This window comes from Tympanuchus pallidicinctus, unplaced genomic scaffold (genome assembly GCF_026119805.1).
Source record: "Tympanuchus pallidicinctus isolate F22 unplaced genomic scaffold, pur_lepc_1.0 scaffold13, whole genome shotgun sequence".
In the NCBI taxonomy this organism is placed as follows: domain Eukaryota; kingdom Metazoa; phylum Chordata; class Aves; order Galliformes; family Phasianidae; genus Tympanuchus; species Tympanuchus pallidicinctus.
The window spans coordinates 890,529-914,244 of NW_026294648.1; the positions used below are offsets into that span (position 1 = coordinate 890,529).

Genomic DNA, 23,716 nt, shown 5'->3' on the forward strand with positions numbered 1-23,716 from the left:
GAGAGGAGAGGAGAGGAGAGGAGAGGAGAGGAGAGGAGAGGAGAGGAGAGGAGAGGAGAGGAGAGGAGAGGAGAGGAGAGGAGAGGAGAGGAGAGGAGAGGAGAGGAGAGGAGAGGAGAGGAGAGGAGAGGAGAGGAGAGGAGAGGAGAGGAGAGGAGAGGAGAGGAGAGGAGAGGAGAGGGGAGGGGAGGGGAGGGAAGGGAAGGGAGGGGAGAAGAAAGACTCATGTCCTCTCTCTTTACCTTGTAGTGAATAGCTAGCTTGTAATTTGCAGCATTGTGCTAGCAGCATACATTCATGTATAGAATAGGAAAGTGTTGGTTACAACAGTTTCCCTTATCTGTCCCTCAGGTAACTAGGAATTTATGCTATTATCGACTGTAAAAGATACCAGTAATGATTATAACAATGTTCTGAAGCTTGCTGTTGGTGAATGAATGTGAGCTGGTGATGTCACTACATCACGTAGTATTATAAATAAATAAAATCTGGCATTTTCCAGAATGTAGAAAAAAAAGCATGGATAGAAATAATTCAGCTCAGTGGCTTTGTCTTCTGTTTGTGAGCCATGCTCAAGCAATTCAAACCTGACTGATCCTTAGTTGCTTGTACTGATTATTAATTCATATTTTGATGTAAAGATTGCATTTGTCTGTCATTTTTCTTTCCCTTCTTGTACAAAAACAGCATAAGGGATACAGGGAGTCATCAAGAAAAAGACACATGCTTTCCTGTGCTCTCTGCAGGGCTCACAGGTTCAAACACAACCTGCCTGAATCATAAGAACTTTAATTGAGTAGATAAAGAGGTCCTCATAATTATAAACTGCAGTAGGTATAACAAGGGGCTAAATACATAGCTGTGGTTTTAATTACCTGGTGCTTCAAATTAGTAATTGTGGTTTCACTCAGAAATCAGTGACTTTATACACTGTTAAAGCCTCATCACTGTGCAGTTCATTCCTCATTATATCTCTCGGTGTGAAGCTTTCAATATAACATCATGCTGAGCTAAAAAGGCAAAAGTTGTAGATATTTGGTTATCTTCCAAGTGCAGTGTAGCTCTATAGAGATTTAATTCATTCTCAGCAGAGATATAGGAGAATTAACTGTTCTCTGTTACATATGTGATATGTCCATTTGTGTGTATGCATTTGTACATAGAGCGTGGGCATGGATGTGTATGTGTGTGTGTGCATGTCCAGAATCTATTGGGGAAACATTGCTTAGAGCAGATGACATCAGTGCATATACCAAATCTGTTATTCAAATTGTTGTCTGGAATTTGGTAGCTAATTAACTGACACAAAGTAGAGCCAAAAGCCTCGTAACGAATCAAATACGAGTTGAAAGCACAGAAATGTCCCTTAATGCTTGTCACATGAGGAGTTGTCAGAGCAAGTTGAAGCATGCATCTCTTCCTTTCCTCTTTCCTTCCCTCCCCCTATTCAGGTTTTTAATGATATCTTTTCCCTCTGAGGAGCAGGAAGTATCTTGCAGAACCAGGAGACCAAAGTACTTCAGTGCTATTCAGAGAAGAGGTGAATATGATCTCTCAGCTCACAGTCTAGGTCTGGCAAGTGCACAAAGTGAGCTGACACACAGATAAGTGAAACTAACTATTGCAACACCAAGCCAATAGATGCTTTTCTATTTTGTTTGTGTGTAAATTTATCTGCGATTAGAATCAAATATCCTAAAGTCTCTTCTGGTGCTCTGCTTCAGAAATACATTTTAAAAAAGCCTTGACACCCACAATGAAACCATACAAAAATTTTGACAAGTGCATGGGACAAAATTAAGAGTCTAAGTTATATGAGGCTTGCTGGAGCACTGGGGTGGATATAGACAGGTTTTATGCAGTTAAACGGATATAAGGCATTTCTGTGTGTCCTTGGCTTCATGTTACCTTTCTTTGCACAGATACGTTCTTTGAAGATGCACGTGCATGCATTGCGTCAAAATTTATTTTATTCATAGAAACGTTGAATGGCCTGGGTTGAAAAGGACCACAATGATCACGCAGTTTCAACCCCTTGCTATGAGCAGGGTCTCCAACAACCAGGCGAGGCTGCCCAGAGCCACAGAATCACAGAATGGCCTGGGTTGGAAGGGACCTCAAGGATCATGAATCTCCAAACCCCCTGTCACATGCAGGGCCACCAACCTCCACATTTAATACCAGACCAGGCTGCCCAGGGCCCCATCCATGTCCAGCTCATGTCCACCAGGACTTTCAAGTTCTTCTCAGTAAGGCTGCTCTCAGTAATGCTCTTGTGCATTATGTTCTATTAATTTGGAAAGGGCGTTCTGTCTTTTTCATTTTGAACTTGTACTGATCAGTTCCTGTTATCCAGTTTCACATAGTGTTATGACTCCAAATTTACATTTAGCAAAATGATTCAGTGGCTTTTCTTTCTTTATGAACTATCCCCAGGAGTTACATAGTTTCTGATGTTTTGCTGTTCTTACTGATGGTAATGAACATGTAACTGCATTATTGGGAAAATAATGTACTGTCTATTTTGTCTTTCTCTTCTTCAGTCACTATGAGCAAGACCGGAATGCACTTAAGAGAAAAGAATGGGAGAGAAGAAACCAAGAAGTCCAGCAAGATGAAGACCTCTTTGCTTCAGGTTTTAATCTCTTTGGGGAACCCTACAAGGTAAATTGCATCGTTACGTTTTACATTTTTTGAATGCCTTTTACCTGAGTGCATTTTGCAAATATAAATAAAACTTCACACAAAACTAAGAGAAATAAGTGTGACGTCTGTGTTGGTACTTACACTACTGAGTACACTGATGTTCCAAATCAGCATTTGGCAGAGGAGCAAACTGACTGCTCCACCCAGCTTTGTATGCTAACATTAGCAGAATCGGGAATTTTGCTTGCATTCCAATTAAAGATGTTTTCCTTTAAAAATGCACCAAAGCCCAGCAATACATGTATGTGTAGCTGTATTTCTACCAGTGGGGTCATACTGCAGATATAACAGTCCTTTTAGTTTTAAGAAGATACCTAAATTGTTAAAACTCATGGACTTCTCTGTAAATAGTGAGTCCATAACCATTCTTTTGCAATCACAACTATCTGAAAAAGTCTTTTGGGAGAGTGCCTGAATCCTTGGGGACCATAACAAGGGTGTGAAGGGGACTTTTGACGTGTCTTATTCTCTCTAAGGAGCTATGCTGCCTGAGATTTTCATCACCAAGGGATGTCCCCCTTTATGATTTCTGCTGCTTTGATTTTCAGTAAGACGTTCCCTGAAGATTTCATCAGAATGTAAATTTCCATATCCCTTTCTCCTCCCAATCAGTGGCATCCATTGAAAGGCCACCACTTCATCTTTCCATTTCACATTGTTAACAGCTGTAGGGAGGATGAGGGCTCTTTGAAAATCACCAGAAAAGGAGGAGGAAAGACTGACATTAATATCAAATGGTGTCTAATAATTATAGCCTGGTAGACTTATTCAGCCAGATAAGGATTAAGCAATGGGAGAGTTTTTTTGTGTTTTGTTGTTTTTATAAAAATTTAATCAGTACATTATTTCTTCAATGGACCACATTTTAGCACTTTTATTTAGAAGAAATAGGGTCTTATTCTCAAACAATTTTGATGATACTTCCTGCAAATCCAGTGCAATCAAATCCCACATTGGATTTTTTTTCCTCATCATTCCCAATGATTGAGTGTTCATTGGAATTCCAGTGGATAGAGAAATATGCAAATTTTGGGTAAAGAACTGGAAACACTCACCTCAACGTTTATCTATTTTAGGATAGCAGTTATAATATCTAATTTTACATATTTTTAATATGCATGTATTTGCACTGAGCATATGCAGAGCATACAAAAACTGAGAAACCACAAAGGAAAAAAATGATCTGGTAATTTTCTGGACAGAATTTTCTTTATGTATATATTAAAGAAGAAAAAAAGACAAACCCACAGCACACTGAGACTTCACTGCTTTTCAGATGTTTACAGTGGAGATTTTAGGATCTACGGAATTGAACAAAACACACTGTATGGTAAAAAAAGCATCATAATGATAAGTTGAGAAATGCATAAAGAGGAAATTGCATTCATAAATAGCTATATAAAATTTGCAAAATATAGAGAACTAAGAGAGCACTATGTCTTGCCTCCATTTTACAGTCTGGAAAAAGAACAAAGTAATAAGACTGGTGTTTCTTTTCTAAGTCCTACATTTCTAACAACCTGCCACACTACAGTTTCCTAGGAACAAATCAAGAGCTGGATCTGACTTATAAATGAAATAGTAATTTGTATTCTTAAGCAACTGCAAAGCTGAATTCAGGGTTTTATTTATGTTTATTCTTGAATAAAATCAAGCGATCGTGAGATGAAGATGAATGTACTTCATGTTCAGTTTAAAGTCCTTTTCCATTTTGAAATGAACAGATGTTTCTGTGTGGATCAGTTTCAAGGCCTTGCACACGCAACAAGTTTCGCCCACAGAACTGAAGGGGTTTGTAAGGGACCTCCAAGGATCATCAAGTCCAACGCCCTGAGAAAACGGGTTTTCTGGAACAGATTGCACAGAAAAATGTCCAGGCAGGTTTGAATATTGCCAGAGAAGGAGAGTCCCCCAGTTCTCTAGGAAGCCTGTTGTAGTGCTCTGCAGGACCCTACACTTACTTGTTTTAAGTGTCATTGGGTTCCTCTCCACTCAATTTTCAGCCTGTGCAGATCTTGTTGAATGGTAGCACAGCCTTCTGGTGTGTCAGCCACCCCTCACAGCTTTGTAGTGTCTTCACCAAACCTGTTCAGGGTGAACTCTGTCCCTTCATGCAGAGTGTTGATGAAGATATTGATCAAAACAGACTCAGCACCAACTCCTGGGGAGCACTGCTTATTGCAGGCACCAACCAAACTCTGCACTGCTGATCACGATCTTATGAGCTCCTCCAATCCGCCAGTTCTCAGTCCACTTCACTGCTCATCTATCCCACACTTTCTAAGCTTCATTACAGGCATGTTGTGGGAGATTTTTTGGGTCAAAAGCCTTGTGGAAGTCAAGGTACACAGCATCCACTGCTCTCCCCTCACCTACCCAGTTGATAATGATGTTATAGAAGTCCACCATGTTGGTCAAGCGTAATCTCCCCTCGGTGAATCCATGCTGATTACTCCTGATAATCCCTCTTTTTTTCTATTTGCTTGGAAATAACAATCTCATCTTACTACTCCTTGTGTATAACAAGACATGTGATCTGAAAATGTATCTTTCTAGTTTATCTGTGTCCTTTTATCACCTTTTCACTCTAGCTGTTGGTGCATCTGTCTTTCAGTCCCTCTATCTGTGAAAGAAAGCACAGGTGATCTTTATGGTTTTGAACAACTCGTGTCTGCATTGATTCTGTATAGTATGCATATGTGTAAACATACATGAAAAAAATATATTTTTTCTTTACAAATCCAGAAATGGTTTGCACAAGTTTATTTGAAGTTAAAAAAATATTATTTTGAAGCTGCTTCCATTGTCTCATGTGGAAGCAACAACTTTAACAATGCAGTGCTGTCCAGCATTATTTTGGGAAGGTTGGGCAGCGAGAACAGTGTGCCCACTAATGTGTTTTAGAGCATGTGGGTTGTGGATCTTGCCTTTAAAAGCTGATCCAACTCACTAATGCTTAATTTGAGAGAGAAGCTGGATTTTCACTACTGAGCCACTAATATCTACTAATGTTTCGAATCAGTAAAGCATCTCAGAGATGAATATTCTAGAGAAAACAATATGAGTGGATACTGTTTTGGTTTTGTTGCTTTTTTCTTTTTATTTTTTCAAAGGAATAGCCTTAATAGAGTCCAATCTGAGAAATAGAACCTAATGGGCAGCATTTCCATTGGGCAGTGCTAGGTGAATGTTAAATCATTTATTCTCTTTTTGAGGATAAAGCTCTTCACACTACTCAGGGTTAGCAGATCTCAAAACATCTCAACTTCTGATCTACAGAGGTTAGATTAACCCTGACATGAAAAAGCTAAAGAATTATGAAACCTCAAGTTTCATTGTGATAAAACCCTTGCTAATTGGGCCTACAAGCTTGAGCACTTTAGTTCTTTTCTTTGTAAAACTATAATGCAATAGCTAGCTAGCAAATTAGTGTGCCAATGGGATTCTATTACAAACAGTTTTTGAAAGCAGGAGAAGCGAATGTATGAAGGTGTACATTTCCTAAATTAGTAAGAGCATAGAATGAGGAGGAAGGCTGCTAGCCACAAGTCACAAGCCGTGTAATTTATGCCTTGGAATACTCAGAAAATGCATTTCCTTGATAGCAGCAAAATTGTGATTCAACACGCTGTTCAGAAAATAAGCTGTTCAGAGGTCTCCTTTGAGAAATCAGCCAATTACACAGAATATGAAGGGAGAAATTGGCCCCAGTCTGGAAGTAACAAAAAACAACCAGAAATTATGACCAGATTTTATGTTTATCTTGCTGATATCCAGGCTTGTCAAGAATTCTCTATTTCTCATGAGGGCCCTGAATTTGTTGATGAAAAAAAGCCCGAACATTAATGGTACTCTGTATTCCTTAAATGCAGGTAGTACGTTGCACTACACAACAGTGAGCTCAGTCAGGTTATGTAATGCATGTGAACAGTGTTAGTTATGTGTGTTCTAGTTTTATTTCACAGTAAGCTGGATGGCTGCTTACATTCACTATGTCCTCGTACTTTGCAGTCTGGTCCAAGAAACACTGAAAGAAGTAACAGTCTTTCTGCTGACTGCATTAGTTATTGGATATGAGCTTTAGTGCACATAAAATATGCTAAGGATGTTTCATTCATTACCTTCACGCTTTTCAAGAAATAAGTATTTTTATTAATGCTGTCAGAAAATGAGTACAGATAATAGTACGTTTTGCATTGGGTCTTTTATTCCCAGTATTTGGACATTTTACATAGACTACTGTTAATATTAAGCAAAATTATAATAGAAATTTTAAAGGAAAATAACTTGAAATAATCAGTAACCTCCAAATCATAAATGATTGCAAAACTCTATTTTCAAATTAAAATATTGATTCCCTCTATGAGGACTGAGACAAGAGCCATTTAATGTGCTGTAATATTGAAGTTACAGTGATGATATGTTTCCAGTACTCTTTCTTCTCTCCCCCCTCTTCCACTCCTTCCCTTTTCTCTTTTACTTTTTGTATAATAAGCTAAGTGCACTCTGGAAGTCTAGCTTAACCAGAGGTGAAATCTAGGGGGCAAGATTTTCTCCTTACTTGGCTGTTTTCCATGTGCCAACCCATAAGGAGTTAAATAGTTTGGTGGGGAAGGAGGAAATAGAGCAAGTATATAAGTGTTTAGACTTCGCATCATAATTCCTGCTGGGCCCTTAAGCACAATGGAATCTCCTTGTTTTAAATTTGGGGCTTGAACAGAGAGAGCCTGGTTTTGGCTGCTGCCCAAATGGCTCATTGTGCAACTCGGCTGAAGGAGACTGCTCGTGTACAAAGAGCTTATTCTTGGCATAGCAAGAATATAATTTTTGCCACTAAAATGACCAACCTAGGGACTTAGTGAATAAAAGTGATTCGTGGTTCTTCACAACTGGGGTTATTAACTGTGAGAAGCACTGGAAAAATGTATATAGATGTATACATTGAACACTTAATTTTTAAATCACTGCCTCAGTGCGGTGGTAATATACGTTACAATCCCTGAGAACGAGCAAAAGGAAATTTGCATTTATTATCTTCTTTTTCAACATTTTTTATGGCATGTGCAGTATGTACTAAAAGAAAAATCTTTCTGCAGTACTCTCCTCATCTCCCGACTAGTTCAACAGTGGGTAATATAAGCAGACATTTCAGGAGGAATCCGTGCGTGGAAATTTTTCATCACTCAGACTTCATCTTAATACTTGAGAAAGATTGGATCAGCAGCATGGTAGGATCCCTGCTTGAGGAATTAAGTGGAACTCTCTAACCAACCACAAATTCTTTATGACCTAACATTAAGGCCTCTTTGGACTGAGACATTATTTGATGTATTGAATAGAAAACCAAATGTAAATAAAAGCATAGTTAGCTATACCCTGAAGTTTTGCTTTACACTATTTACATGTACTGCACTGACATAATTTAATTCCAAACTGTAGAAGTTAACCATCTGCTTGAGCTGTACCTTTGCTCTGCTTTTATCCTTTGAGTCTTGTTAAGTAATAAGCATGGGGAATAGGATGTTTTAGTTCTCTGCTGGTCATTTCAAGAGAACATAAAGGTCAGTGAGAAGATTGGTACATTGGATCTCTGTGGACAGAGGAAATTAGCTGCATATTAATTATAGCACCCAGCATATTTGTCCTGCTTTTTACAAGGATAAATGAAAAATAGAATAAAAACAACAAAGGGCATTTTATGCTTTAGAAAGGGAAGTACAACGGTGGTGTGACACAGATGAGTCAGTATTTATTTAACAATTACTGGAATTAAAGAAGAAAACCAAGCACAATTCACAAATACAACCAGCTCATAATCAATGGGAAGAATCTTTATACTTAAGAACATGACAGTCATCCCTGTTTATATTCTTCTGTAAAAAAAAATCATTTTGATGTTTTATTTGAAGCTGTTATAGCATTTCAGTTATTACAAGCTTTTTCTTTTCTGGACTCAGATATCAGATATCTTGGGTCAAACTGAACACTCCGTGGAAAAGTAATTGGCATTATACAAGAAGAGTTTGCCCGTGTGCCTGCTAAAGACAATCTGGCTTCTATCTATGGCAGAACTATGGGTCAAGGGGTGGTACTGCAATATCATGTTTAAATAAAGTATGATTGCAATTCAAATGCTGAGTAGTCAGTAACTGCGCATTTGCATATTTTGTAAGATATGAAATGTACAAGACCAACTTCTATGACATAAAACCAGCCTGTTTTCCTCAGAACATCTATAAACTGATGTAATTTAAACATTTCTCTGAGAACAAATTTAAGAAAATGGGAAGCAGCATACGAGTGTTACTCATGCAAGCCTGTTTGAAGAGATTCTTTGAACACAGTTACTGATAGATTCTTCTTACATAACATATGTAAAATGTAATTGAAATTAGATTAAATGTCAGCATGACACCATTAAACAGCTAACATTTGCCATCTTCTAAGTCAACTATTCCAAGCAGTAACTTCCTAGTTAAAAATTTACTCACTCTTTTCCTTTATTTATTTATTTATGTTTATATTCTAGACAAATAAAGGTGACGCTCTTGCAAACCGTGTCCAGAACACATTGGGAAACTATGATGAGATGAAGGATCTGCTAACTAACCATTCCAATCAGAGCCATCTTGTAGGAATCCCAAAGAATTCTGTCCCACAGACGCCCATTGACAAAAATGAACAGAACTTTTTCTCAGAACAAAGAAACAGGATGATCCCTTCTCATCAGATCAGTGGCCACTCATCAACATCAATGCCTCCGCCTTCGTCTCTGTCATCTAATTCTGTTTTGTTACACGGTCACCAGAGCAACAGGAAGTCGAGGACAGACTGGTCACGCAGTGGTCACAACTCTAGTGGTGCCCAGCCAAGCCAATCCAGTAGTCAGCAGAGTCGGACAAAGCATAGCTCTTCCCATGACCAGACACAGGGCAGGTATGAAGACCTCTATAATTGTCAGAGTGAGCAGCATAAAAGTGGAGGAACTGAGGAAGCAAATTCTATGGCAGCATCTTCACATTCAAGGCGGCATACTCATTCAAAGTCAGCAGCTGGAGAACATACTTACAAAGAAAACAGTCATTCAAAGTCACCCACGGAGCTTGAGTTTGTAGGTCATGGGCCTGGATCTCCACTTCCTTCCACATCTTTGTTGTCTGCAAACAATGGTCTTTCAAGCCAGAATTTCCCACCAGGACTTCACTGTAAAAGCACCATGGTCCAGCAAAAGCCTACGGCATATGTTAGGCCAATGGATGGTCAGGACCAGGTACCCAATGATTCACCTGAACTGAAACCTCCCGTAGAAATCGAGAGTGGATATGGAAATCAGTCCTTTGGAACACTGTTGGAAGGAAAAGTAAACACACCTAGTTCAAAGAATAAAGTACCAAAGCTTAATATTCCTCCTGTTGGTGAAGTAAGTCATTTAAAATATTTTTTCTCTAATACTGTTTGAGTGATTTATGCACTGAATATTTGTCTTTGGAAATATGCATTTCCATCTCCTGGAATTATGTTCTAAAACACTCCTTCTTTTGTTTATTTATTTATTTATTTATTTGGAAAATGTATGACTAACTTCTGGCAGAGTTTGTTGTGGTAGCCCCAATTAGTTGAAGTTTTAAAATCACAGATTTGAATGTTAGATCTCTGTTGAATCTAATACTTTTACAGCAACTGGGATTCTGAATAGAGAACTCCGATATCTTAGTTCACGCACAATTTTCACTAGTTTCCTTATTCAGGTAGGAGCTAGTTTGGTATAAATATCACCTTTTTAAGATCTTTAATGAAAAATGGCAGCATCAAAATTTCAGTATTACTGAATAGTTCCACCAGTAAGGAGTTTATTTGCAGAGTTTGCTGAATTCCTATTACTTTTAATGGAATTAATGTGGCTGAAGTTCTCAGTAGTGGTTATGAAAATGTGTCACACTAAAGCTTTTGTGCATGTTGAAGAGCTCTTAATATTGAGATTCAATCCTCATCTTTGCTACCAACAGTTTAAGTTGCTGAATTTTGTATTGCTGGTCAATACAATATTCCTGTGAAGAACATTTTATTTGGTTCATATTTGTGCCCACTCCAAGCACAGATGTAGAATAAGGATACCAATCGAACTATTTACAGTCTGTATATTTTTTCTTTTATTCCAAGTTTCTCTAAAGCAGTAACTACTGCAAGGTAGGTTTATGGTGCACGTAGGAACAGAATTGCAATGCTGCTCTTTCATACTTTTTTGTCTTCTGCATATACTTCACTGCTCGGTAATATTTTTATAGTAGGAATGAGGAGTGATGCATTAAGACACTTTATTGCAAAAGGTCAGCTTTTTCTATTGAAATAATCGTTTCAAGCCAATAATTTGTTTGACCATTTAAAAACTCGATGTTATTTATTAACATTCCAGGCAGCAACAAAGACTGATGTGTTTTGCAGTAGTGCTTGGAATCATTTTCTGGGAACTGCATCTGAAAACAGTAAAAGGCCTATTTATATCAAATGGAAGGCGAGGGTTGCTTGCAGATGGTGTTTTATTAGAAAATATATTTGTTAATAAACACAGCTTTGTACAAGATTACAGATGTTTCTGTTTATTTTTACCTTAGGTTAAAAATCTGCTGATGTAGATGGCTTCATAGTCTGTTGCGATTTGTCACTAGCATTGTTTGGCAAGTAAATAATTGCATACAAAGGAAATAATGATGTTGTAAAAGCAAACACATTTATTCACTTTTGCCATCTATTAGCACTGTGAGTCAATAGACGTACTTTCAAGTGCAGCATTAATATGGAGTATTTTTGGGAATAGAATGTGACTTTTGCAACTTGTATCAGCTATTAAAAATACATTTCTTTTTCTTTAATATTCTACTGAAATCCTGGCACTGTTGAAATCAGCTGATTTGCTATCAGTGCTTTTTGGGCTTTGGATTTCACCAACTGTCTTACTGTGAAGCTCTAGGAATTTCTGGTGTAAATTGTTGTTTTCGTAAAGCTTTTTCTCACTGAGATGAAAAATGAAGTTGTGAGTTTATTGCTACAGATGCTTTAGTGTGCATGTCCTGTGTAGCAAAGAGTACAGGTGTATAATTAATTTCATTTATTATCAAATAATCGGTAAAATACAGGCACTTTAGAAATGAGTGCAGATAATAGTCTTAAAATAGGAACCATGATTTGCAAAGCAAAAGAAGACCTGAAGCTGTTTTCAGGGGAAGTATAACCCTCCTTTCGGATGCAGAACGCATGATGATAGGCAGACTGATGAATAGGCAAATCTCCTTTGAGTCTGGAGTGTTGGCTTTTTTTTTTTTTTTTTGCCTATGTCAGGACTGTGAACTTCAGCCCTCTGTGTTTTTCCACAGATGTGTATCCTGAATTTGATTTACCCTGCGTTCAGCAATAAAACTCGTTCCAATCCAACGTTATAGATAACTGGCTTAGTTTAAGCTTAATCAGAACTGACAGCACACACCTGTGAAACCCATAACCTTTTCAGAATGACTGCAGCGAGTGGCTCTGTTGTAATATTTATACAATTGATATGGAGGCTTATGATCCTTTGGTGGTACTTATCAGTTTATGAACCTTCCCCAGCCACCTCCAGCTGTACTGATCTGCTTGAAACAATTCTGCTCCTGCTCCATGGGTTTCCATCCTAACAGTGTTCCAGATAGTGGTGGTGATCTTCATAGGAGAGTTGCTTCTGGGGGGATATTTCTCCATCATTTTGTAGCTCTCATGTCCACCTCTCTGCATCCATTCTTTGAGATGCCAGGTGTGCACATTGAGACTGCAAACCAAACATTCAGTGATTTTCTCAAAATTTTGCCTGCTCAAAAAAGTGGAGAAATGAAACTCCTAGGTGATGGTCCTACAGTAAGGACACCTATTAATATCTGTAACAGATAGGAAAGAAAAAGACTGTTTTTGATATCTTAAGGAGGGGGTTAAGTAACCGAATATTTGAAGTACATTTAAAAAATGAATTCAGAGTGATGTGGAAGTGATGTCTCATTTATCACAGCTTAATGGAATAGGATGTTGAGTGCCCTGGAAGCCTTCTGCCATATGTAAGGAAGTGATCAATTTTGTAACATAATTTGTGTCACTCAAGGTGTTGCTCTAAGAATCTTTTCTCATTCGCTGGGCCCAATTCTGCCCTCAGATATACCCATCCATCTTTCAGCTCCTTTGGAATGGACACAGTTGTTAATGCCTCACTGCTGGCATGTCTCCACGATGCAGTGGATTGTGGTTTAGTGAATTCTGAGCTTGTAAAGATTCTTGGTAAGTTCCCACAGACTTACCAGACTGGGTCAGGATGTAGTGGCAGCAGCACTTATGCACCCAGCCATGAACATTATTTCATGTTCTTTTCTTATTATTCTATACATTGTACGCATACAAGTGCTACTTCTGAGCTTGCATTGAAAAAAGTAAATTGTAGCAAACCTGGGTTATCCACAAAAAGTTTTTGTGTCATGTGGAATTCTACCCACTGTATGGTGGACAATTGTAACTTGCCTGTCGAGGAGAATTGCACAGCTAAATCCTACATGCCTTGCTTCAAAAAAGCAGAAGCTTGGGACCTGCTAACTTTTGATAATCTCTGCTATGTTAGAATCCAGAATTTTGATACATGTATGTATATTTTAACCATTTTAATCTAGGAATCCAGTGCTTACAAACTATTTCAAATCAACTAACTCAGTAGGAAACAGCTGAAAGGAGAGCCTCCACTTTTCAGCTTGCGCTCGAAACACAAATTACTGGGAGTTTGGAGTAAGGAGTTATACAGATTGTGGGAACAGCAGATGTGTTCCTGAAAAATCTTGTGCATGGTTCTCCTGAACAGTGCATAGATTTCCAATAAATGTTAAGGGACAGGAAATCAAGGGCAACTGAGAGAATGTTTGATTCTCTAGGCAGAGTTTTTAAATCTCGCTGAGCAATTGGATTCACATTCCTACAGAGTAACAAATGCAGGTATACCAAATGTCCCCAAAAATACAGTTAGGAACAAATGCAAAAGGCCTACATCTGTGTCACCAACTACTTACATATTAATAAAAAGTGAAGAATCTTTGTTTTCTCTTTACTTCTAGAAAAGTGTTTTGATGGGCTCAGTATATTGCGAAGTGATAAGCTTCAGTTACATGTTTCAAATCATTCTGTTATCGCTGCATGTATTGATTAGCTTAGTACTTTCTGAGCTGGCTGTAAAAAAGACTTCTCTCTTTCTGCATTAAAGAGGAGGAAAAATTGACAGGTAGATAACCATATTGATTGAGCCTAAATACTAAATGCAAGGGACCCATATATTCCTTATAAAACTCTTTATAGGAATCAGAGCCAGTTTAATATCCTTTTTTTTTTTTCGTTAATTAAATGGAAAGTAGATGTCTTTAATTAACTATCCCCACACCCTTCTGATATACATGCTTCTCTGGTTGCCAACTACAGAGCATTACTATGCTTGTGGGCAAATTGCTTCTTTCAAATATGAGCTTTATCCATTCACCAGCCTTTTAGCTCTGAAGAATGGATTGAATCAAACATTAAGCTGAAATCCCTTCACTTGGTTCCTATTTCAAAAAATCTGAGGCCAAAAACAAACCCAAAGAGCAGTATTTCTTGCAGTATTACAGGTTAAGGACATATGTTTTTCATTTGTAAATACTGTGAGAAGTAATGTTCTTGTGATACTTCTAAATGAAGACCATATGACACCACTCGACTGAAGACCTCTTATTGTGGCCTCTCGAAGGCTACTGTCTGATTGTTTGGACAATTGCTGGGAAATCTGTTTTGCAGGAATAGAGGGAGGACAACTTGCTAATTTTAAATCAAATATAGAAAAATAATTATGTGTATTTAGGGCCTGATTTTTAAGCTTCATGACCAATGGGAACTTTGCACTTTATCTCAGAACCTTCAGAACAGATCTCTCATAATTAGGTATGGTTAAAAGAACTGACTGTGTACATTTTATTCAGGGAAGGAAAGATTATAAAATTGTTTATTTTTTTTAACCTTTCTGATATTCCCCAATGCCAATGCAGCTGCTTATAAGTGGCTCCTTATTGGTCCAATTTAATTAAAAGAAAAACTAGTATTCAAATGGTTTCAAATGAAATCTTACAAAATAAAATGACCTCAAAGACTTTGGTGAGAGCACCAGTAGAATTGGTTTTGCTTGAGCAATGATGAAGAGGCATAATTTAACGACTTGAGGTGTCTTGCTCCGCTAAAAGAGTCACTTTGTTGGTACTTGTCAAACTCATAGCCAGTTTAATTTAATGAGTTTCTTAATTTATCAGAAGTCAGAAATCTTTAAACAATCAATGCTCTTCTCTTCCCCCTTTGTGTGTCCTCAGTAAAAAAAAAAAAAAAAAAAAAAAGAATTCTGATATTTACTTTTTTGCAAAGAGTATTTTTCAAATTTTGGTTTTAAAAAGCATGGAGTAAGTACAGATCACTATGACTGCTTTTCAATAACTGAAAATGCATCTCTTTTCTACTTCCTCCCATTAAGTTACAGAAAACATATCAAACCATACAGAAACATCGTCAAGTATTGCAATATTTTCTTTATGTGAACTGTCATAATGACCTGAAGTTGACAGAGCTTATTTTTCAGCCTCTTACCTTCACCCATCTGCATTGTAAATACATGATACCCTGTGTAGCTGTCAACCAACTAAGCATAATTTAGACCAGTCCAGCAGGCGTAACAAAGTTGGATCCTTTGCACATATTTGTTAATACTTCTGTGCAACACGACGTGCTTTTGCAACTGCAAACTGTAAAACAAAAAGCATTCATGAAACAAAAGGAATTTGAGTTTTTAGATGTATGGTTTCACTCAGGCTGCGATCAGCCCTCAGTGGAACAGCACATGTTTTCATGGCAAACAGGATTGGCAAATTTTTGTGTACCGACGTTTGGCTTTCTGTGCTAGAATAAACGGCCACTTGTAAACTTTACCATGAGCTAAGTTAAATATTATTTTATCTGACTTTAACCTTTAAAGTAATACACAACTAGTGGAAAGAGTCTGCGTACATATTCATCGCTCTTTCCAATCACTTTTTGAGTTTTTGTTTTTTATTTTCACAGATTCTTTCATTCCTTTCTTTATAGAGAGCACAGAAGCTAATGTTTTAAGCAGTTGGAGAACACAGAAGTCACTTTTTGGTTGTTGTTTATTTTTAAGCACTGGCAAGACAGTCTGCTGCTGTCATGAATCTTCACTGGGACTGAAAATGGGGTGCCTCTGAACAGCCTCATTTCCTTGAACAAGGAATTTCTTGCTAACAGCTACAATTTCTCCCAGGATCACTCACTAAGTGAATATGATGAAAACATTACATCCAGTGCATACTTGTTAAATATATAAAAAGAGACATACAGGAAATACAGGAAAATCAGTGGGCACAAATACTGACTGAGATGAATCTCTAATCATGATGAAAATGGTAGTCAAGTAGAAAATTGGACTTTGCTTCATCTGGTAAGCCTTGACTGGTAAAAAAACAACTGGAATGCTCTTGTGCAAATGTCAGGAATCTAGGCAGCTAAATGGTGCAAAAAGTGTGATTAGATTTTATAGAGGCAATAGGAAACCAAACAGAAACCAGTGTTACAGATGACGTGGTATAGCTTTTGAGACAGACGTAGCTACTGAAAGATAATGGAGGAGGAATAGCACCACATATTGTTGAGCTGTGTAACGACTTACAAAGAATATGGCAAAAAGTAAAAAGAAGAGTAGAGAAAGATGAGGAAAAAGCATGTTACTAGACAGCAGAGAAGTGGTAGGCTTGAAAGAACTACAAGCAAAATCTTAATGCACAGTGAGCATTCGCTTCAGCTTCAAAAGGAAGCAGAGATGGATGGTTGAAGCGAGGACATGGAAACTGGGCTCACCATGGGGGGAAGAGGAACTACAGTTCTGAGGTGTGGTTGGCTTTCTGGTGGGAATCCTAAGAGCAAAAATGCTTAACTGCTCTTAAGTTCATTGAAGTACATCTTGTGAAAAGCTGTATGCAATATGCAAGCAATTAGCTCATGATCCAGAAGGAAGCAGCCTCCTACTCTATATTCTTCTACTTTTATATGCATAAGATACCCGCATGCATACCTCTGGGTATTTTGTATGCTAAGTCCATTGACATGCTGAATTATACTAGACTTGAAACCATTAAACAATAGCATGTGAACCATGTTTACAGCCCACCTTTGAAGTGTGAAAATCAGAGGAGGGACATATATGAGCATTTCTGGCTTTATGGCCAGAGTCACCACACTGTAAGCTACTTGTCTCTGATTCAAGTATGGAAAAACTTGGAGCTGCAAGTGAAAACATCATATGGGGATATTTCAATTAGGAAAAAAAAAAAAAAGAGTGAAAGAAATTTGAAAGTATAGCTTGGCATCTTTCCATGAACTGGAGATATGGGTTAAAGTTATTTAATTGGCAAGTGATTGCTAGTGTATTAGCAATGTTGGGGGAACGGGGGGGAAGGAAGATTTTTCATTTTAGCTTGTGCAGCAAAGATTCCTCCCACATAAATATGTTCATTTCACTTTCTGGGAAGTAAAGAAAGGAAACTCTAGCTGCAGCCTGTTATTTAATCTTCCTGAAATTAGCATTTGGTGCCCAGAAAGATTGAAAGATTTAATGCCAATGCCTTCCTCAAAAGAAAGAAATGACACACCACATATGTTTTAGCACTGGTAGACTGTTAAATGGAATTAATCAAAATCCATGTTAAAATATTTCCATGTGTTAATTAGCAATGGTTTAGAACACTAAAATGCATATTGGTTTGGGAATTAATTAGTGAAGAAATATCAGATTGAGTCTGTGGGCCTTTAATTGCAACATAATACACTGTGTTTTAAGAAGGTAGATGTAAATGCACCCCTATGAAATACTGTGGCAATGTGCATTTAAAAATTGTGAAGTAAAACAATCTAAAACAGACTTTAATAATGGCAGAGAGATGTCATTTCCCATTTTAAAAGAAACATTAAGTCATTCCCTCATTTAAGAGAAAACAGTTTAAAAATGCTGAGTTTCATCTCATGCCAAAGGAAGTTTTAAAATTTCCCCTTTGAAAATCCCAAAGATGTAGCAAATACCAGCAATAGATCTCCTGTTGCAAGTAGGCAAAATTCACTTTTGCCTTTATTGCTGCTGGGTCAATGCAAAGTTTTTTTCCCCATTCCCTCTCACTGCGTCTTGAGGCAGCAGAAATAGCATCAATTGAGTTAAGTATGCAAACGAGGCCAGATAAATGGGTATGTTCACCCTAAATTAGCACACGTAAGATAGGCAAAGCTGTCTGTGGGAGCACTGCTGATCTCCTATCTGTCATTGTCCATCTCCCAGTGGGCCCCTAGGACAATCTGGTGATTCTGGCCCAGGGGCAGGGACATTCCCTCTGCTTTTGTGGCAGCAGGAAGCAGAGGGTGCAGCCTCTCTGTTCTATTAAAACACAATAAGCAAAAAAAGCCTCCAAGAGGTTTCCTGAAGTTTCATCTCCCTCAGTCATGGTGGCAGAAATGATTTGGTGCACACACATTGCAGGGAGTTTGTGAAGCAGGCAGATACTGATTTTAAGTTTGTCTGTGGTTGTTCGGGTGTCCATTTGTACAATAACAGGGAGTGCAAATAAAAGGTTTTGGGATCAGAGGGAGGAAGAAGTAGGGAAACACAGATTCAGTAGTTTTCCAGGCTGGTGGATCTGTTTTTGTTTGGATTTGTTTGGCAAAGACATCTGAGAGGGGTCAATCACCATAGGTGTACACCTCAATCCCCATTGATATTGCCCATTCATGCTGCCAGTCTAAACATATTTCAGTTAATATGTTCTGCTTTCCTTTGCACGCTTCCTTGGAATCATTTCCCATTGTTATATCCCCAGATGTGTAAACTCACTGGGTTGTATTTCAGCGAGCTGCAAGCTGTGACACTTAAATCCACAAGCGAAGCTGGCAATTAGTTCTGCTATTTGTAAACATCCAGGCACCTACTTACTTTTGCCTGTTTCTTAAACACAAATGTTGAAATAATTCTTTCTTAAATAATTAAAATAATTTGTAGAACACTGCTATGTACACTTTGTAAGTGTAGGCAACTATAAAGACCTTTAGGTTACTTGCAAGAGTTAGGGTTTGGATTTTATTTATTAAAGCTAGCGCTGCCTGAAGGCTGTATATCCTGGGCAGCAGCCTGCATCTGTGGGGTGTTATCCTTTTCAATGCAAAAAAAAAACACCCATAACTAGGTGATCGTCCCCCTCTATTGGCTCTTGTGAGACCCCATCTGCAGCACTGCATCCAGGCCTGGGGCCCCCAGCACAGGAAGGATGTGGAGCTCATGGAGCCGGTCCAGAGGGGCACTGAGATGAGCAGAGGGCTGGAGCAGCTCTGCTGTGAGGATTCTATGATGATATGAATCAGGAGTAGCTTCTTTATACAGCTTCCTTGTGAAGTAAAGTGGCACAGTTTATTTTGCACTGGGAAGTAAGAGCGATTCGTAACATCCTCTTACCAACACATGTGGTTATTTATTGAGATGAAATATGGCACAAATTTAGCTAGGGAAATATTAGAAAGTAATTTTAGTTCCAAGCAGTGATCCTTGCAAATCTATAATTTACTGCACAATACCATGATCACAAAGGTCAGTGGTTAATGTGGTGTCATGGGATGGTTCCACACACTGCATTGTCATGAACCACACATATTTGCAGATCACAGTATGGGAATGTAGAGCTTTACCAGTGTTTCTGAAAGCAAACTGTTGAAGTTTCCTATGAAGCTTTGTGGAGTAACAAAAAGCCAGTGAGGGTGTGTGCACTGTCTGTGCCAATGGCTGACGTTTGTTCACTGTCATAAATTATTTCCTCTTCTACCAGGTAGAAAGTTAGTAACTGTGAAGACTACAAGGGAGGTAGGGCTGCATTCAAAAAATTTCTGCCTGTGAATATTAGGAAATATGTTTAAATCCTAGAAAATCTGTACTTGTAACTGCTACTGCTCCTTCCCTTCAGTGCAGTGATAAATCAGCTCTTGCCAGTTCCTTGAAACATAAAGTACCCGATTTGCTGTACTCTAGGTATAGAAAATGAAGGAATAGACCTTTCTCTAAGGAACAGAGGTGATGGTAAAATACAGCCAGATTAGACCTCTTTTGCCCCCTTATGTTGTCATTGCTGTGCTTACACAGATTCCACATGAGAACTAGGGTTTTCTGATTGTGAATAGAAAAAGCAATATGGGACAATAAATGATCGGTCTGAATAAGACTTAGGGAGAGTAGCAATGGGGATGTAACAGGGATTTGGAGAATTACTGCTTTTCAGAGAAGAAGAAAAATTGAAATTTGCAAATGCAGTTTTTGTAAACACATTATACTAAGATGTAACTGCACCTGCATTTCATCAGGAAACTTGTTTGCTACAGTTTTTAATATATATTGATGTACCGAATGTATTTACTTTGATAATACTGTGGGGGTTTTTTTCTGTTTTTATCAGTGTTTTACATCCCATCAGTCTCTAATCCCAAATGTCAGAACTCTTGAGAGATGGCCTGCTTACTCATGCTTCTTATCCCATCTTTTCAGAACCAATATTCTAGCTATAATGGAGACTTCAGATAAGCAACCAGATTTCAAAAAAACAGGAATATCGTTTCACCAATTGACTCCTCAGTTACAAGAGCCTGGAGTGAGCAACTCAAAAAAAATACACTGTTCTAGCTTAGGATCAACCTTTGGAAACACATCAACAACTGTCCAGCTGGTTCTTTGCTTCACTCTATGGAGCAGTCTCTTTTCTTAAGTTTGAACCTGAAAGGAGAGAAGCTCTGCAGGGATGCCTAGAACATGCTTGGAAGGTAGACTAACCGCTCTGCCCCTTCCCTCACCTCCTCTCCCCTGAAGATCTCTGTAGATCAGCTATTGTGCCATGCCTCTTACAGATGAGGATACAGCTTAATACTCTAGCACAAAGACTGGTGACCCAGCACAAGTTACACAGACATTGACGGTATTATAGAAAGGGTGAATGAGTATGGAGAACCTCTATAGCTTGCCTTCAAGAAGTGAAAACACCTGTGTGAGCAGATGGTCAGAAAAGAACCTGCTTTCTCCTCACTACTGGCTGCATCTCCACAGGGACAGCTGAAATCAGGGTTTTGGAGAAGGGAATGTGTCTGTGAGGGATGGAGGTAACTTTCATAAGTTAAGCACATTAAAAGGGAACTGATTTTTTACAGTCTTGCGTGGGAGATTTTCCATAAGGAATGAGCATGTTCTTTCAGTAGTGGGAGCCCAGAACAATTCTCCACAACTCTTGGCTGCATTTCAGTTTCTAGGGTGAGGCACATGTCAGGTCACTGCAGGACAGAAGGGAACAGAGACACAAACAGGGAGAGGGACTGAGGGATTTTCCCTTTCATTAGAACAGTAAATATGTTTGTTTAAGAACAAATAGCTATAATAAAAGACATACAGCTCTGATGCTGAAGAAAAGGCTATTTGTATCAAATGTAGGAAATACTGTTCCCAGACAAACTGTTGTAACTATTGTCCTTTAACAAGGCCAAGTTGGGATCCTGACTCTATATGATCTAACATGCAGCCCTCCGTGATGGGTAATGATGTGATTGCAGTGAGTGGGATTTTAAACTATTGAAATAGAATACAGGACTTTACTGTAAACTGCTCTTGGAGTTTGGTGTTGTCAGAAATACTTAGCGGGTGGGATTTCCAAGTTTAAAGTCAATAGCCAAAGGCAGAAAGAAAAGATGCTATCTCTGTGGCATGCCCTTAATAACATGCTTTCTTGAGCATAATTGCCTTGTGATAGCAAACCTGTATACAATGGAGGGAGTATTTGCTTGGCACTCTCAAGGATCATCCGTGGCATTTTGTTGTAATGGTAGAGTGGGAGAGGAAGAGAGGTCCTGAGGAAGACCAAGCCTGCAGCACTAGAGTGTGGTGGGCATGCTTTCATAGATGTCCCAAGCACATAGGCAGCATGGGGCAACTGGTGCAAGAAGGGAAGAGGAACTTCTTTAGGTGAGGGTGATGGAGCACTGGGAACAGGCTGCCCAGGGAGGTGGTGGAGTCTCCTTCTCTGGAGATGTTCAAGGCCTGCCTGGATGCCGACCTGTGCGACCTGGTGTAGGGAACCTGCTTTGGCAGGGGGTTGGACTCGATGAGCTCTGGAGGTCCCTTCCAACCCTTACGATTCTGTGATTCTGTGAACCACATCTGGCTTCTGATTTTGGCCTTGAATACTAACAAGTATCACAAGCACTAACAACTGTCGTTTCTACTTCTCCACCCAGAAGTGAGACCCGAGGGAGTTGGTTTTCAGCTGAATGCTCTGTGTTCTGCTCAGTGCCTGAATTTACTGGCATTGCTTTGTTGCCTCTTGCTGGTTGGGCTCATACAATTACTTCTTAAATTTCTCTTTGTTCCCACAGCTACTCACACTCGGTTTCTTTCAAATACAAGCAAAACCAGCTATGCCCACAACGTTGGTATCACAGAGTTCCAAGCGCTTCTCCTTCCCCCAGCCATGAGAAGTGCTCTGAGGAAAACGAGCCGGAGAACATCTACCTGCACCAACATTAGAGGCAGGACAGAGCCTTGCCCTGCAGGTTTTTTGAGAAAGAGGTTGTATCCCAAAGGCAGTGGGAGGAAGGCCAGGCAGGCAGAGAAGGAGGTAAAAAGGTCAGATTGCTGTGCATGGAGCCAAGATGTGTTACTGAGAGTGGAGGAGAAACAGGGATGTACTGCAGCAACCAGATAGAAGAACAGAAAGGTGAACATGTCAGTGCATGCTTCGGTAGACATGATGGTAAAATTAAGTTGTGAGAAAAGGAAAAGTGCAAGGAAAGAGCAGGGCAGGCTTAGAATGCTGAAGTTTGGCTGCCTTGCAGGAGGCAGCTGCAGGAGTGCCCACTTGGTCACAGGGGAAACCAGGGGGATGCTCTTCTGGCCAAATTCTCAACTGCTTTAGCCCCTTTGTGACTAGTCTGCACCATTCAAAGGGACAAGCAGGGATAGCAGTAATGGACTCTTAGATGTAGTTGTACATCCACTTCGAGATTCCTGCATGACTCCAGTTGCCCCTTGTATGCCATCAGATGCACACTGCAAATAGCTGTGGCTGTGATAGCAGCACAGCCTGTACTCCTGTCACAGCAGTGCCTGAAGAGCAGCTGCTTGGTACCTGAGAAACAATCAGTCATCTTCTGTTAGGAGGCTTTGAGTTAGAAAGCTGCTCTTAAACAATAAGATGATTATAGTGCAGATGTATACAATGTATTACTGAAGCTTATATCTGTTTGTATGCATGTGAGAAAGGGTATTCAAATGTGTTCTCCCACTATTCTTTGTCTGTTTTTATGGTGGTAATGGCTGGACTTTGCATTAGGATTGTTGCAATCCCACATTTTTGCAGCAAAGCCTCACTTTGTATATAGTGTCCTGTGGTCAAAGAACATGGCAGATATTTTGGAACATAGCTTTCCTTCATGAGTGACTGCTTTCTGTCTGCTCTGAGGGGGAAGAAAATAAGCCACAGGACTGCATTTGCCACAGCTCTGTGCCTGACCCAATAAACTCTGCTGAGAGCTCCAGACTGGGTTTACACTTTTTTTTCCAGCTTGAAGCACTAGCTGAGAAAACTCAGGTCTACCCACAATAGACAGCACAAATACTCTTTGAAAGGGTTCCAAATGTTCTAAGGCCTAGATAGCTATGGCAAGGGTTTGTATGTGTGCATAAAAGCATACACCATAAAGGGTATGTATTCAAGCCCTTTGAAAATCAGGCAAAATGTGCACATAGCTGAATTGTAATTGCCTTTGGAAAAAAAATAGTTGACACATTGCATAGGGTTCCTTTCGGCTTTTTCATTCCTCTGTGTTTGTTTGTTTTTTTAAACAAAAAGACAACACTGGCATTTCTGTG

At 39.1% G+C, this 23,716-nt stretch overlaps 1 protein-coding gene across 2 annotated transcripts in view; it reads left to right on the forward strand.

Moving 5' to 3' along the window:
- Positions 1 to 23,716, forward strand: part of AFF2 (ALF transcription elongation factor 2) — a 342,722-nt gene that overhangs the window by 85,362 nt on the left and 233,644 nt on the right. For both annotated transcript variants that reach the window (XM_052673659.1, XM_052673658.1), the window contains exons 2-3: positions 2,544 to 2,664; positions 9,236 to 10,126. In XM_052673659.1, coding sequence (XP_052529619.1) covers positions 9,296 to 10,126 — 831 coding nt within the window. In that variant the 5' untranslated portion in view covers positions 2,544 to 2,664; positions 9,236 to 9,295. The remainder of the gene's footprint in view (positions 1 to 2,543; positions 2,665 to 9,235; positions 10,127 to 23,716) is intronic.